Raw genomic sequence first — 16,056 nt, forward strand, 5'->3', positions numbered from 1 at the left:
CTTTTAAAGCTGACTAAATGGTATAAGTTTTGCTCATTGCTAAAGGCTGTTAAATGGTAACTTATAGCTACTTGCATCCATGTCCTTTGATTTCTGGTAGATAGTCATCTAACTGGCAAGAATACCAAATCCTCTATCATTAAATCAATTTTAACTTTAATTTTAATTTTCAAATTTTAATTATTTGATGATTTAAAATGTGTTTTTATGCCCCACCTACGATAGTAGAGGGGCATTATGTTTTCTGGTCTGTGCCTCCGTTCGTCCGTCCGATTAAAGTTTTTGGTCGAGGTAGTTTTTGATGAAGCTGAAGTCCAATCAACTTGAAACTTAATACACATGTTCCCCATGATATGATCTTTCTAATTTTAATGCCAAATTATAGTTTTGACCCCAATTTCATGGTCCACTGAACATAGAAAATGATAGTGCAAAGTTCAGGTTAAAGTTTTTGGTCAAGGTAGTTTTTGATGAAGTTAAAGTTACATCAACTTGAAACTTAGTACACATGTTCCCTATGATATGATCTTTCTAATTTTAATTCCAAATTATAGTTTTGACCCCAATTTCACAGTCCACTGAACATAGAAAATGATAGTGGGAGTGGGGCATCCGTGTACTATGGACACATTCTTGTTTGCTGTTTTTTTGTGAGTCTTCCTCATATTGTTCTTGGCAAAAACTTCTGTATTTATCAAATTAATGTCATTTGTTTACAACTATAGAAAATAAAATTGGTGTATATGACAGTTAGGTATACAAATTAAAAGCTTCCTGAAATTTGACATCTTTATTTTCATTTAATCAATTTTTAATTAACAATATAAATAATATCTGTAAACAAAATAACAAATTTTAAAGCAATAACAATACCAGATACAGAAAGTCTCTTTTCTTAAACTCATAACAAGCAAAATGCATAAATATAGATAGTTCTGACAGCTGCATCAAGTGAGATATTCAATTTCAAAAAAACATTTTAGGTGAGATACATTTCATGGGTTTTACATTTCAAGTGAAATACATTTGAGGTGATATACATTTTAAATGAGATACATTCCAAGTGAAAATCGTTTTCAAACTCAATAAGGACAGCTAAATTTGTCAATTCTTAGATTCAGCTCCAGAAAAATACTGTATCATATGCGATCGCAGTTGCAGAATTTCTTTCATATTTTTAGACAACATGAAAGAAACTTTGAACTTTCCTTTTAAAGGATCTTTTAAAAATGTTTTCTTTATTCAAAAAATCATTTTTGGATTATAATAACAATGGTATCTAGAGAGTCACAGACGGCAACTCAAATTGCAAAAAAGCAAACCGTCTAGGAGATGTATTAACAATAGCACTTACGTTGCATGTTTCTGAAACCAGTTTCTTATTATGTGAATTTTATATTGCGTATGATGAAATTTCATTTAATGATAAAATATTGTTTACAGAACCTGCAATAATCAAATTTATGATTGATGCGAGCAAATGTAAAATATACCAAATCCATATAAGGGAAAAATCTCTTCATTTACGTAGTCATGTAAAACTTTAAAATATGCAATCAAAATGACAACACATGTTGACAAAATACATAAAAATGACAGATGATTAAAAACAATATGTTCTACTCACATGTAAAATTTAATTCAAATCCACCACCCATTTTGGCGACTTTTTCTTTGAGGAACCGTTTTTAACAAAAATATGATTTACTAAATGTCTGCTTTTTTTTATCACTAAACTCCAAACAGACATCAATTAGCAATGAATTCTTTACAGAACTGTTTATGTGACATGTTCTACAGGGGTTAATATATGTATCTTTCCATAGGCCAAACAAAATAATAAATGAAGTACAAGTCCAAGGGCAATAACTCTAGGCGATAAGGAATTTGATGTCTAGCACATACTTAAATTGTTAACAAGGGTAAAAAGTGAACTGAAACGACCTCAAAGTCCCGAAAACAGGAAACTGGAACAAATTTATTACTAAGCCGAAAGAATCGTTTTATTTGTCTGCCTTGTTTAACATGTTATAAATCCCTCTACAGTTGAACTATTTGATGTGCATACTGGTTATTAATATTTAACGGAACAGTTTCCTCAAATTGACATGTAAAAAATACTATCAGATAGGGTGACCAGAACCTTAGTTTTTCCAGTCAACTTCAATTTGGCATGTCTTCAAGTTCCTTGTGTTTTTGCCATGTCAAATTGTCAATAAGGATACCAGTTGAATGCGTCTACAATGAGAGGGCTTCAAATTCACATTGACAGCCTAATATCATAGATAAGACTAAGACCACTTGCCCACTGAGGTTTCTACGAAAATATTAAAAAAACAATCAATTTTAGGGTTTGCAGACTTTAATTCCCAAAGTTTTGAGAAAAGTTAAATACAGTATTTAATCTTTAAATGCTCTCATGACTTGCAAGGTGTTGCATCAAAAGATGTCAAAAATTTAGTTAACGTCAACCAGGGGATTAAAGGCAATTGATTTAAAAGTGGATTTTTAAAAAGTGCAAAATCATCTCGTTTCAAAATTTAAATTCCATACGTAATAGTTCCAAAGAATGTATAAATTTCAAAGACTTCAAGTTCTAAAATATCTGAATTCTTGGCACGGCCTTAAACCATTAAATATTCAATATTTTGATGAATTGATAGACAGACGAGTCTGTATATTACGACATTACGCTATATTCAGATGTAATGACACGACAAATTTTGACAAATATTTACCTCAAGTTCCTCAAAGTAATTAATGATAAATAAGCACATTGTTGTTTATTAATATAATTTACAGAATTCAGATGCAAACAGGAAATGAAATATTCTGCTTTCGTGTTTTCAGGTCAGACAAAGATTCACAATATTTTGAAAGGATGTGAGGTCAAATTTATGAATCCTCTCTGGTGGAGAGTTATCTAATTCACAATATTGCAACTTCTCCTTATTCTTATAGAAGTTTAGCCAGGCTATTTAAATTATTTTGCTCAATAAAATAAAGTTTAAACAAAAGTGTACAAATACACAAAAGCTAATAAATTATTGGTTGGAGCTCAACCAAGATGGGTTATTTCATATTTAAGAGAAAGGCTATTGCTTAAATATAGGAGACAACATTCCGTTTTTAATTCTGTTTTCCAAGCTGATTCAAGAGCCCAAACAGAAATCAGCAGACACTATTAGCCATTTCATTGTCACTTCTTTAAATAGGGACCAAAAATACTACAGTTCATTGACCTCAGCAAGAAATGTGTTTACATTACAAATAAGTCATGTCCAATAAACGTTATACAAGTCATGTTAAATTAGTCATTTTTCGCTAATGACCCACTTTTACCTTAAAGCACACACCTTTCAATGATTCAAATACTTTACAACGTTATGTCTGCCTACTTGATACATTTAAGAGAAAAATACATGTCAATTTACACCCTGTTTTTAAAATATTTATGTCTACCTGATAAATCGGAAGAAAAAAACATGTTGGACTTATAAATTACTTTCTGCTTGTTTTCTATCTAAGGACAATGGGACAGACAATTGAAAAAAAAAACAAGTAGGATTCACATTTTATTTTAAAACAACCATGTCTGCCTGATATATTTGGAAGAAAAAAATACGTTGGACTTAAACATTGATGTAAATAACTTTTTGCTTGTTTTATATATAAGGACCATGGGACGGACAAATAGAAGACAGAAGAACGATCAAGGTTTACACATTAGGCTATCATTGTCTGTAGCTGAACGATAAATATATTTGCTAAATATATTGAAATGTTTGTTAACTTTGAAACTGGATTGATTGTTGGGTGTTTAACACCACTTTCAACACTCTTAGTTATATCATGGTTACTTGATTTTATTGTTGGAGGACGCAGTAGTACCTATAGCTAGAGAAAAACAATGATCTTCGACAAGAAAATTGGCATCCTAATTCCATAAGGGTCTTCCAACAAGCAGGGTTAGACCTCACAACTTCAGAATTGATAGGCCTGATCAGTATCACTATACATGAAATACTTAATAGATTATTTGACCACAAAGCCCTGGCCCCTTCCACCTTTAGATTTTATTTTGATCGAATAACTTAAATATATTCAATGAGCACTAAATTTACTATGGATGTGAAAGATATTGGTACCCCCAAAAATAAATGAATTTACAGTAATTTTGTCAACTGTTTAAGAACATGTTATATCTTATTAAAAACGCTGACATGCCTTTATCAGATTGCCAATAATATATGGCCTTCCATAAAATTATCTTTCAATGAGACCCTCATATAAATTATTAGTATAGAAATGTCATCGGCTTGGTTCATAAATTAAAATTTCATTTAAGGACATTTATTGGTATTCAAATCATTTATTTTACAAGATCATGGAGACCTCTTTTATCTCACAAAAACCTTGTAACATGAAGGGTCATATTAGTTGTAGAAATACAAATGTACATTTATTGGTATGCTAAACGTCCGTTTAACATTAGGTCATGCAGATTGCTTATCTCACAACATTTTTTTTAACAATGGTTACGCCCCGTGTTACGGTGTAGAGTAAGCACAACATAAGTAGAAAGATTACGAGACACAAATATCAACCCTCACAAATTAATTTTTTTACAACGGGTTACGCCCTGTGTTACTGCGTAGAGCAAGCACAACATACGTAGAAGGATGACATCTGTAAAAAGTTCTTGAAATACCAGACACAAAAACGAGCCTGTAAAATTAATTTAAGACATGTAGATACAAAATGTATGTACTATTAAAGAAGGTATTTTAATAATATTAACAGTCATTTACCCATGTCGTCCAGTCAATCTAGCATAAATTTGACCCTAACCCGAAAGTAATTGCAACAGAAGATTTTTAAGTTTTAATCTTTAGCATTATACCCCAAATATACACAGAAAAAAGTGCCATAAAATCTAACTTAAGGTAGTACCTAACACTACAGGGAGATAACTCTGTAAAGTCAGCTAAACGTTTTAATTACGTTGTGTTGTAAAAGGAATATTAAGCTTCTCAATGATCAAAATTGGTGTTTGTCAAATTGCTATATAACCAGTGTAATTTTTCTGACAAAACGGTTGGTTCAAAATTTTTTAAAATTTTTATATTTTTATTAAAGTCTCAAAGTAAATACTTTGACAAAATTTTATGAATATTAAACGAGCCAAATTAATTTTAATGAAAGTGTTGGGTACCACCTTAAAAAGACTAACAAAATCATCATTTTAAATTCCTATGGAGATTTGCATTGAAAAGGGAGATAACTCTTGCAAAAAAGGCAGAAATATCAATAAAAATTGATACAAAATTATAACTTTACCGCTTTTTTTCATCAGAATGTATTGATTCTTGATTTTTTAGCGGTCTTTAGAATATAACAAACAACTCTAAAGGTATTTTCATATCTTTTATCAAGCTATAATCTAGATTTCGTAATTCATTAGTTGACCATTTATTGAATTTTTCAACATGTCAAGGTTTAAAAGAATCTCAAATTCAATAAAAATAATTAAGCATGTATTCTTATTTTTGTGGTTTAAAGTTTCTTTAGATAAGTCAGTTGCTGAAAAAAATATAATATACATGATATACAGATATAAACAATACCAAATTTTCACATTATTTTTCAAAATGGTCACAAAGCTTCAAATTTTCACATTATTTTTCAAAATGGTCACAAAGCTTCAAATTTGCAATTTTTTTAATGAAAAATGCATGAAAAAAATAAAACTACCTATAACACTTCGGTTTTGTACATTTCATTAGCAGAAGATTATATGATTTAGTCAAATACAAACTTATAACCCCATCAAAGTATCATACTTAACATAAATTTCAAGAAAATCAACCAAAAACTGACCAAAAAAGACTAATTTTTGCAAGAGTTATCTCTTCTTCCAATATTAATTTCCATAGGAAATTAAAAATGCTGATTTTGAGTTTTCCTCAAGTTAGATTTTATGGGACTTTTTGCTATGTACGTATATAAAGGGCATAATGCTATATATTAGAACTAAATCGTTTTCAAATTCTGGTTTGACTTAACTTTACAATTGCAAATTCAAAATTTAAAAAAAAGGTTACTTAACATACAAGTGACTGTTATTCACAAATTCTTACAAGATCAATGCAATTTAACTGCAAAAATAGCATAGTTGCAGTATAAAACATGAGTTGAACGGTTAATGATTTCATAAATGTACATGCTCAATGGAATTTGACTGCGCAAATAACATATATGGTTGCAGTATAAAACATGAAATGTAATTATGAACACATAAAGGTTATGAACACAACATTTATAAAATATACATGATAATATTTCCTTTAAAAATATAACACATTTGTCTATAACAGTACACAACCTGATATTAAAGATTCGATGGCATTGGTTGATATTTGAGTATTGTAAAAATATTACCCCAGTGAGTATTGTAAAATATTACCCCAGTGAGTATTGTAAAAATATTACCCCAGTGAGTATTGTAAAATATTACCCCAGTGAGTATTGAAAAATATTACCCTAGAAACTTTTGACTGAATGAGGCTTACCATAGAAACAAAATATTACCCTCTATACTTTTGACTGAATGGACAAAATAACAAAATATTGCTTACTGAATAAAAATAAAAATAAAAAAAAGAATAAAAATTAAAAAAATATTGCTTACTGGGTTAAACAAAATGACTCTAGTTATAAAAATAAAACATTTTGAGTTAATACAACTTCATTTAAACTGTTGCATTGGCATTCTGATTGAACCATATTTGACATATATGCAATTCTTAAAAAAGAAAAAAACTTTTTTAAAACAAAAACTGCGTTTTAATGCTCTACACAGTTAATTCCAAATAGTTTCTCTAACAGTTATCTCCCATTACAAATGATTTACATTATTGTTTCTCAAGCTAATTACTTTAAAACATTTCAAAAATACTGAAAAACTATTATAAAAATAATGTTGTTTATTGCAAATTTTCTTTCATCATTAAATCAAACAGAATATAGTTGGCAAGAATAGGAGGCAGTAAATTAATAGTCTAACACCAAATTTGGTGAGTAAAGGTGAACCACAAAATTGAATTGTAAAAAGTACACATGTTCTACAGGCTACCATACACACCTTGTCTACTCAACGAAACAAAAAATCTACCAAAATACAAATTGTTATCGCTCCACAAAAACAAAAATCATATATTTCATAAATTTATAAATGAGAACAACTAGAAAAAAGTTGGCAAGAATAACAAAATTCAAACAAGACTTTCATTAGAAGAAAGTTTCCATTTTCTAAAAATAGTCGGTGAAGGTGTTTCTTCAGATGACAGACTTCGGAAAGAAGCGAGTTCTATCATCGGGGGTTCTGTGCTGATCTGTAGTGTGTTTGGTCTTTGAAGAAAATTGGACCCTTTTATTTGTACTTTGCTGTCTTCTGTATTTGGTCTTTGTACTGAACTGGACCCCTGTATGTGTAATTTGCTCTCTTTTGTTAGGGCTGCTTCCCTGTTTAACTCAACCAGGACATCTGGTATGTCTGTCACCTCTTTCAGAATTGTCTCAGGTTCTGATTTTTTCAAAAACTTAAAACTCTTTTTAAAAGTTCCAGGTTTAACAGTATCTTTGTTCATCTTCTTTTCTTTAGGTGATGATGAACTTTCCAATTTAGTCAACAAAGAAAAAAACACAAATTTTGATTTTTCCAAATTATGCTCTGTATATTCCAACAACTCTGCAAGTCTTTTAAAATCTATATAATGTAATGGTACTGAATCAAACAGTAGGCAGAGAGCTTGGAATGTGAGGTAATACAGGGGAGATAACTTACCCTGACCAGCAGCCATCATGGCATCCATATCTTTTGTATCAAGTTCAAGATTTTCTCCTCCACCTTCTTGTTGATCAGATATTGCCTGGAGTAATTGAGAAAGTTCAGGATTGTCACCAAGAAATTCTGTGATTGACACACCTTCTGCTCCTGATTGGTCAACTTTGAATCGTCCTGGAATTCTTACGTTCGGATTGTCTCCCTGCTCACCCTCTCCAAAACCAAGATTTGTCAAGATTTCTTCTGGATCATTAGATCTTTCATTTAATAGCATATCAACACTGAAAAAGAAGAAGAGATTTATGTTAGGTTAATTAAAGATGAACAATGAAAATTATAATTTTGCAACATAGTGGATTCATCCTGCGTACCAATTTTCACGGAATGAGAATATATTTAAGTCGATATTCAATTTTATGATATGCCAAAGTCTCCATACAAGCCTATTTGAATCCATAAATCATCTGTACCAATACAATCCATGAAAATTGGTATCCAGTGAATAAAAATGAATCCACCACATCTTCCTATATCTATCCACAGTAGGTGAAATGATAAACATTTGAATTTTCAGGTTTATTTATTTTTTTTTCATACTACACTCATTCGATATCCTTATATTTACCTCTATACATATACTGGACTCAACTAGACTAAATTTAACTTTACTGCATAGTTATATGCCTAGCTGTCCCACTTAACATTTCACTATAGGCGTTTCATGTGAACTTGGTTAATCCAGAAATGTGCATGAAGCCCTGCAGAAATGGCAAATTTTTACTTCTGATTTACAAACTTTAAGTTGATACCACTGCTGGTGAATTATTAGTACATGAGGGTCTTACGATCCTAAAAGTCAATTTTTTCTTACATTTCCTATAAATGACATACAATTTTTATAAATTTTCTGATAATGAAATCACTAAAAGAAATCATGACGTCTATTTTATAAAATCTTTTCACGTTCTGTATATAGTTATCAAAGGTACCAGGATTATAATTTAGTACGCCAGACGATCGTTTCGTCTACATAAGACTCATCAGTGACGCTCATATCAAAATATTTATAAAGCCAAACTAGTACAAAGTTGAAGAGCATTGAGGATCCAAAATTCCAAAAAGTTGTGCCAAATACGGCTAAGGTAATCTATGCATGGGATAAGAAAATCCTTAGTTTTTCGAAAAATTCAAAGTTTTGTAAACAGGAAATTTATAAAAATGACCACATTATTGATATTCATGTCAACACCGAAGTGTTGACTACTGTATTTGTTCTACATTTGTTATTTTCTCACGTCAACAAAGTACAGATTTTCAATAGACTTGTATGTAGTCTTTGACAAAGCTATCCAATCAAATATCCACCAATATATCCAATCAAATATCCACCAATATATCCAAGAAAATTGCTATCCATGGAAAGTCAATGCATCGATCCAGTAAGCGCTCAATGGTGAAAAGAAGAAATAAATTCCTCGTTCAATCAATTGCTTTTTATAACTTACATTTTTTTTTATTCCCAGATGATAAAACTAAAAAAGTCAAAACTTCTAGTCCTAAATCTTGACACCATTTTATACATTGTTCTAGAGAGGGAGGTCCATGAGAACAATCAATGACAATTTAAATATCCAATGGTTTAAATCCATTTTGCAATAAAAAAATAAAAAATCAACATTGCACAATACATACATGAGATAAAAGGGATTGTTATGGATTACTGTAATCTATTTTGTCAAATTATGACAGATGTTATGCAGAATATTTTTCATACATGTACCTTCCTTGTATAATGATAAATCAATAAAAATTAACACCTGTTAACATTGCACCATTTATAGTATTTAATACCATTGTGAAAATCCTAAGTTATATATTGTCTTCAAAAGACACAGGAACGTGCCAAAGGGAACTTGAGGCTTGGAAAAATATCAAATGCATTTCTGCAATCCTGACTGACATTAATTTTTTATGTCAACTCTGTATACAATTGTTTGTCATTTTTGAAAAAGCACTATTAAATTGATTATTTCAGAGACAAAACCACAAAATTTTAACCACACAATGGTGGTCATTTTTAATGACCATGACTGGATATACAGCCCTTAGTTTAAACATATTTAATTATAGTGGATTGGGAAACAAGTTTTGCAACTTATATTAATCCCTTTCCACTTTGTGGGTGCGAGTGCAGCCTTGTAGCGGCATTAGCCTGCTCTTTTTCAAAATCTACAAGGGTGTCTTCAACGTGCAAGAGATATGGCTCTCTCTTAACACGGGTCAGCCATTTATCGTATACAGCCCTAGTGTACCACACCAAAAAAATAAATAGCTCTACAGTATTTATATACAATAATGGTACATTTACAAACGAAAGTGAACCAACGCCTGGTGAGTCTGTAGTACGGTAGAGTCCATAATGGTACATTGTATTTATACTATTTATTATATTCTGTTTGTTTGTATAATCATACACTGAAGATGTAAATGGACTTACTTGCACCTTTACACACAATGGGTAAAGAAAATTTTGTAAAGAAACAAACATTTGAACAAACAAGTCAGCTAATATTTTTCCTTTATCGTCAGATAAAATATTTTTAGCTAATAAATTTATGACATAAATATCAAAGCATTCCTTAAACCAAAATTTTAGTGAGTCTATTGCATACAAAAGAGGGGCTCTGTTTGTTTACACTGATAATATTATCTGGATCTAGTAACTCTAAGTTTTTATCGTTTGATGTCTGGATTTGCTTGAGAATTATACCAACATGATTTACAATCAGGATGTAGGTTTGTTAATAAAGAACAAAATCTTTGGTCTTTTCCCTATTTGCTTGTATATGAAAAAAGAATTGAGATGTGGGGGTTATAAAGTTATTTAAACATCAACTGTTCTGTTTTTTATTACTGAGATTTTTAAGAAAGTAAATAATAAAAATATCTAAAATTCAAAAGAAAAGTCCCTAATCAAATGGCAAAATCAAAAGCTCACACATTAACTGAACGGATAACAACTGCCCTGATATTCCTGATTTGGTATATGCATTTTATTCTTATGCAGAAAATGTTGGATTAAACCGGATTTTGTAGCTATCTAAACCTCTCACTTCTATGATAAAATGGTAATTCTTCAAAAGATAATTCCTGTTCTTATGTGATTTGGACATTTATGCCCTTTCATTTTAGTCATCCATATTTGCTAGATTGTTTGGGTTTAAAGCCTCTTCTAGCACGCAAGGCTACATAATGGGGACAAGTTTTTATTGGTGGTGAAAGCTGGGGTTCAAACTTCAAAGGGAGAATAGAGATCTTCAGAAAAATATCTGGCAATCCAAATCAATGAAGATCTTGAGTAGAATGGTCAGAGCGCATGAGCTTTGAATTCACAACCTCAGTCTAACAGGCTACAGAGAACACAGACAATAGCTACTTAAACCATTTGTCAACAGAGGTCCCTGCTATTTTCTTTCCTTTTACCTTATATGTTTTGTTATAATAAAATTGTTTAGAGTTTTCTTTTTTGTGTCTACTGGTTGAATTTTTGAACATTTTTTTCTTGTTTTTTTTAGTTTTATTTAATTTCAAAAGATTTTAAAGTATCTTACTGCTTTGATCACCCCCCCCCCCCCCCCCCCCCTTTAACCCCAACCCCTAACCCCCTGAATTATCTACCAGTAAGAAGAAATGAATATTGCTCTTAATTTTGGGACCAAATTTTACATAACTGAAGAAGATTTTTCCCATTTGAAATAGGTTTCAATGAGGTAATGTCTTCCCTGGGACTATTTATTTGCACACTTACATGTATACACACAATCGATCTGTTTTATTTCATTATTTTTGATATGCAAAATTAGCTTTAAACAAAACAAAATGAAAAGTTGATTAAATACTCATAAATTACATAATTTCACTGCAAAAAAAAAATAAAACTTAAAATTCATTTTCTTAAACTTTTTGCAATCAACAAAACAATAATTTAAATGTTTGCACTTAAGACAATGGTACATGAACTTCCATAATTTCTACCTTTAATTAAATAACTGCTTATGATCTCAAAAGAATTTTCAAAAGTAAGGCAATTGATTTTAACCTGTTGTCATAAAACATTAAAAAAAATCTCTTTAAAGTATATTAAACTACCTTCATTAAACATCATGTAAACCTGGACAGCAACCAAACATCAAACTCGACCCTGAAACAGGGGCCTACGGCGGTAATTAGTACAAAAGTACAGTGTTGAAAAGAAATTAACATGAATTCTATTTATAGTAACGTAATGAACAGGTAACATATTGACTGAGACAGGTAAATGTCTAAAGGTGCAAACTGCATACATGTTGTGCTTATTTAAACAGGGAGAGATAAAATGCTAAATCTTATTTTATTTATTTTTCGATCATCAAATTTTGAAGTGGCTTTAACATTTCTTGACTCACTGAATTTTTCTCTTACAGGAAAAAGTTGAAATGACTCAATTTGATCAATTATCTCCATTATGAAAGAGAAAATTAAATAACTTAAAAAAAAACATTCAATAAAGGATTTCAAATAAAAGGCCATTCCACTACTTTGATAGTTTTCAAAGTTTACAAACCAAACTTTTAGAAATTGATTAATTATTATTTTCTTTATGTCCAGTTGCAAATATTACAAACATGACAAAATTAACAATTAATACTATAGGTAGGATTTGCAATATACTGGGGACAACCAGGATGAAGGGTAACTAAACTTTAATACTTGGCTAACTGTGCAGGACCCTCATGGCCGATCAAGGTCTTTAAAAACCTACTATTATGTTTTAGCTATATATTAATTATTAATTTTAAAAGCATGCGTCAAGTTGTGAATTATTTCAACACTATCAAAATGTGACAAGCAGATAGTTATAGATTATCATTGACCATCTCAAGGATATTGATTTTCTCGCTTGAGCCAAAACCGACTGAAACCAAGAAAAGCAATCAAATTGAGATGACCAATGATAATCTGTTTATCGCTATTTTACCTATGATGACTTTGTCAATTTCATTAGCGACCCAATGTGCATCTGTGGTTTCTAGCGAGTACTTTAGCATTATGAAAAATTATCACAAAAAATCATCAAAGGAAAAATGCACAAAATAGCGATAATATGTGGGAAATTTGTGCATGGTTTAAGTAAAAGACATCCCATGCAAAATTAACAAACAAGGCCCATCTTCAATCTTCCGAGAATTTGTATTGATCTAAAGCTTGTTTACAAAATTTCATTAGATTCGAATAAGAAATCAAAGAGCAGATTGCTCTGAGGGATACGATTGCCATTGTTTTCATTGTCACATGTATACATGTAGCTGGATAATATTATTTTCAAAACTAATTCAACTGTACATGTAAAATGTAATTTACGTAATCTGAATAGTTGCATAAAACTAATAGGCTTAGCCAATCCCAGATACAAGTGTATGAACAATGTATTTTCTTACTTTCAATTCCAAGTGACTTTCCACAGCAGTCACCGAGACTTGGAGTGAGAGAAGGTATTTCACTTCATATCTTATCACCTATTTTCCTACGTTAATTCTAGGAGGAACCCCATTCCTAACTCTTTCGTGAGGGCATTGACCTGAGCCACTGTTATAAGTCTACAGATTGCTTGAAAGCAATCGTATCCCAAAAATTGCTTATGGTTTATCATGTTTATATAAACTATTCAAAATCAGACCACTACTTTATACCAAATTTTGCATTGTGAAGCAAGGCAGATAAAAAAAGTCTTATAAGGCCTCAAATAAGCAACTTTACCATTAAATTGTATATATAATATTTTACATTTACAGTAAAGTACAGCAAAAAATATAAAGTTTCCTTTGAACCTCAGTCAACCTTATATTGTTTGTTTTCAAAATCAACTTTAAATTTAATAAATAAATCTAAAATTAAACCCCAATATAAACCCTGTTACGACCTATAAATACACATCCTTCTCAGCCAGACTTCCAAAGCTAAAAATAACCCTCTAAAATGACATATTTAAAAAATTTTGACTCCATAAAAATGAAATATTGTAACTGTGGAAAGATTGTTTAATATCAGATTCTAATTTCTGTGGATTTTACAGATTTTTGTAAACAACAAATTTACATTTTCAACAATACAAATTTTATATAGACTTATATTTGCAAACTTTTGCAAAACCATAAAATCAAACATCCACCAAAATATATCAACATAGTACAATTTTCTAAAAGCTTGTTATGCAGACTTTTGCAAAACCACAAAATCAAATCAAAGTTCCACCAAAATAAATTTGTTCTCAAAACCACAAAAAAATAGTATTTATGAAAATAATTAAACAACAAAAAAATCCCTTACTATCAAATGACAAATAAAATACTCACTTTTTTTCCACTACCTAACGACTACACCAGGAAGAAGCTAATCTACGAACACGAATCTTGATCATATATTTTACTGATAACCTTTTACCATTGATCAGTATCGCTGACAATCTTTAACAATTTCAACTTCCTACTTAACATATGATCAAATATGATATGATAAAGTCCATATTTGCCCTATATTACATAATTATTTCACCGAAATTTAAAGCAGTTTTATTGTCTTGTTTGTTTTTGTAGCGTAAATAAACAAATTTTATGAAATGAATTCACCGAAATTTAATTCAGTTTTGTTTTCTAGTTTGTATATGTAGCGTAGATAAACAATCATATCGAGTATAATAGTACACATGTGACATTTGTAAAGAAGACTTTTGACATATAACATTCAGGCATTCTAATTTTCTCCTCCTAACGCCAAAGATATTGAGTATAAAACACTAGATACCCCTATATAGCAATTGAAATATCATAGTTACTATGTTGTGTTTAAGAAAATGCTGAAATTTGAGGGTACATGTAATACTACGGAAAACTGCATTCTTTTATCATAATTCAGGCAGTGGCTGATCCAGCCATTTTAAAAAGGGGGGTTCCCAACCCAGGACAAAAAGGGGGGGTTCCAACTATATGTCCCCATTCAAATGCATTGATCGGCCCAAAAATGGAGGGGTTCCAAGCCCAGAACCACCCTCCTGGATCCGGTAATGTCAGGCTACTATAGATAAATGTTAAAAGATTATTGAGACCCAAAAAAATTGGGTTAACAAAGTCCTAGTGCACTTAGATGTGAATAAATGTGCTTTCGAATCACATTATATTGGTTAGCAAAATGGCTAAAATGACTTGGAGAAAATTACCATATCCTAATTGTACTTGTCTATTATGTTAACTCAAGATGACTTTTAGTAGTTTATTTTTGTTGATGATAAATTATACTTCATTTGAAACATGCACCAAATTCCATATATTATTATTTTGTACACTGCTCTATCATTTTTAAAATGTTTTCCTTTAACCACTCTTTTTCTAGTTTTAGAGAAAGCTGAATTTTATTTCATAACTTTGCTGCAATAAACAGGGGCGGATCCAGCCATTTTAAAAAGGGGGATTCCCAACCCAGAGTAAAAGGGAGGGGGTTCCAAGTATATGCTCCCATTCAAATGCATTGATCGTCCAAAAAAAAGGGGGGTTCCAACCCCCGGAAACACCCCTCCCCCACTGGATCTGCCACTGATAATTAAATTGCATACTATTTAAAGTTTTATGAGGATCATTAAAATTAGGAGAGTTACCCTGCTACTTGACAACATATTCTAAATAAATTTTCACAATGTAAACAGAAAATTTTCGTTTATTGCATCATTGTTTATTTCTATTTACAAAAACAAGACAACCTATGACAGTTGTATTAACAGTTACACCCATGCACTGTTTAGTTGAAAGCAAAATTGTTTCTACATGTCAAAAAAAATATATCATCCTACACTTAAATATTTTAATTTGTAACAGTGTACAAGAGGACCATTCTGGTACCCTCCCCAATTTAAGTACAGTGTCCTTTTGTGACAGTCTGGTTTCCTGCCACATCTTTTACCCAGGATGCCAAGGTATTCCTGTTTTGATTTCAAATCCATTGACTGTTTGTTTTTAATGCCATTTTCAGCAGTCTTGAGTATATCCTTGTGAACCGTTTGTACTGATGGAGTAATAGGGACAGAGTACATGAACAGATCCAAGACCTTGGGCAGGAACTATTTGCAATGATTTGCCAAAACAAGTCAATTAAGATTGAAGTTTAACATACTCTTCAACGAC

The 16,056-nt window shown here is 30.9% G+C and overlaps 1 protein-coding gene across 2 annotated transcripts in view; it reads right to left on the reverse strand.

Moving 5' to 3' along the window:
• Positions 1–16,056, reverse strand: part of LOC143058418 (uncharacterized) — a 100,182-nt gene that overhangs the window by 23,590 nt on the left and 60,536 nt on the right. For both annotated transcript variants that reach the window (XM_076231910.1, XM_076231911.1), the window contains one exon: positions 7,847–8,127. In XM_076231910.1, the coding sequence (XP_076088025.1) occupies positions 7,847–8,127 (281 nt within the window). The remainder of the gene's footprint in view (positions 1–7,846; positions 8,128–16,056) is intronic.

The sequence above is a fragment of the Mytilus galloprovincialis genome, chromosome 14, assembly GCF_965363235.1.
Source record: "Mytilus galloprovincialis chromosome 14, xbMytGall1.hap1.1, whole genome shotgun sequence".
NCBI classification, from domain to species: domain Eukaryota; kingdom Metazoa; phylum Mollusca; class Bivalvia; order Mytilida; family Mytilidae; genus Mytilus; species Mytilus galloprovincialis.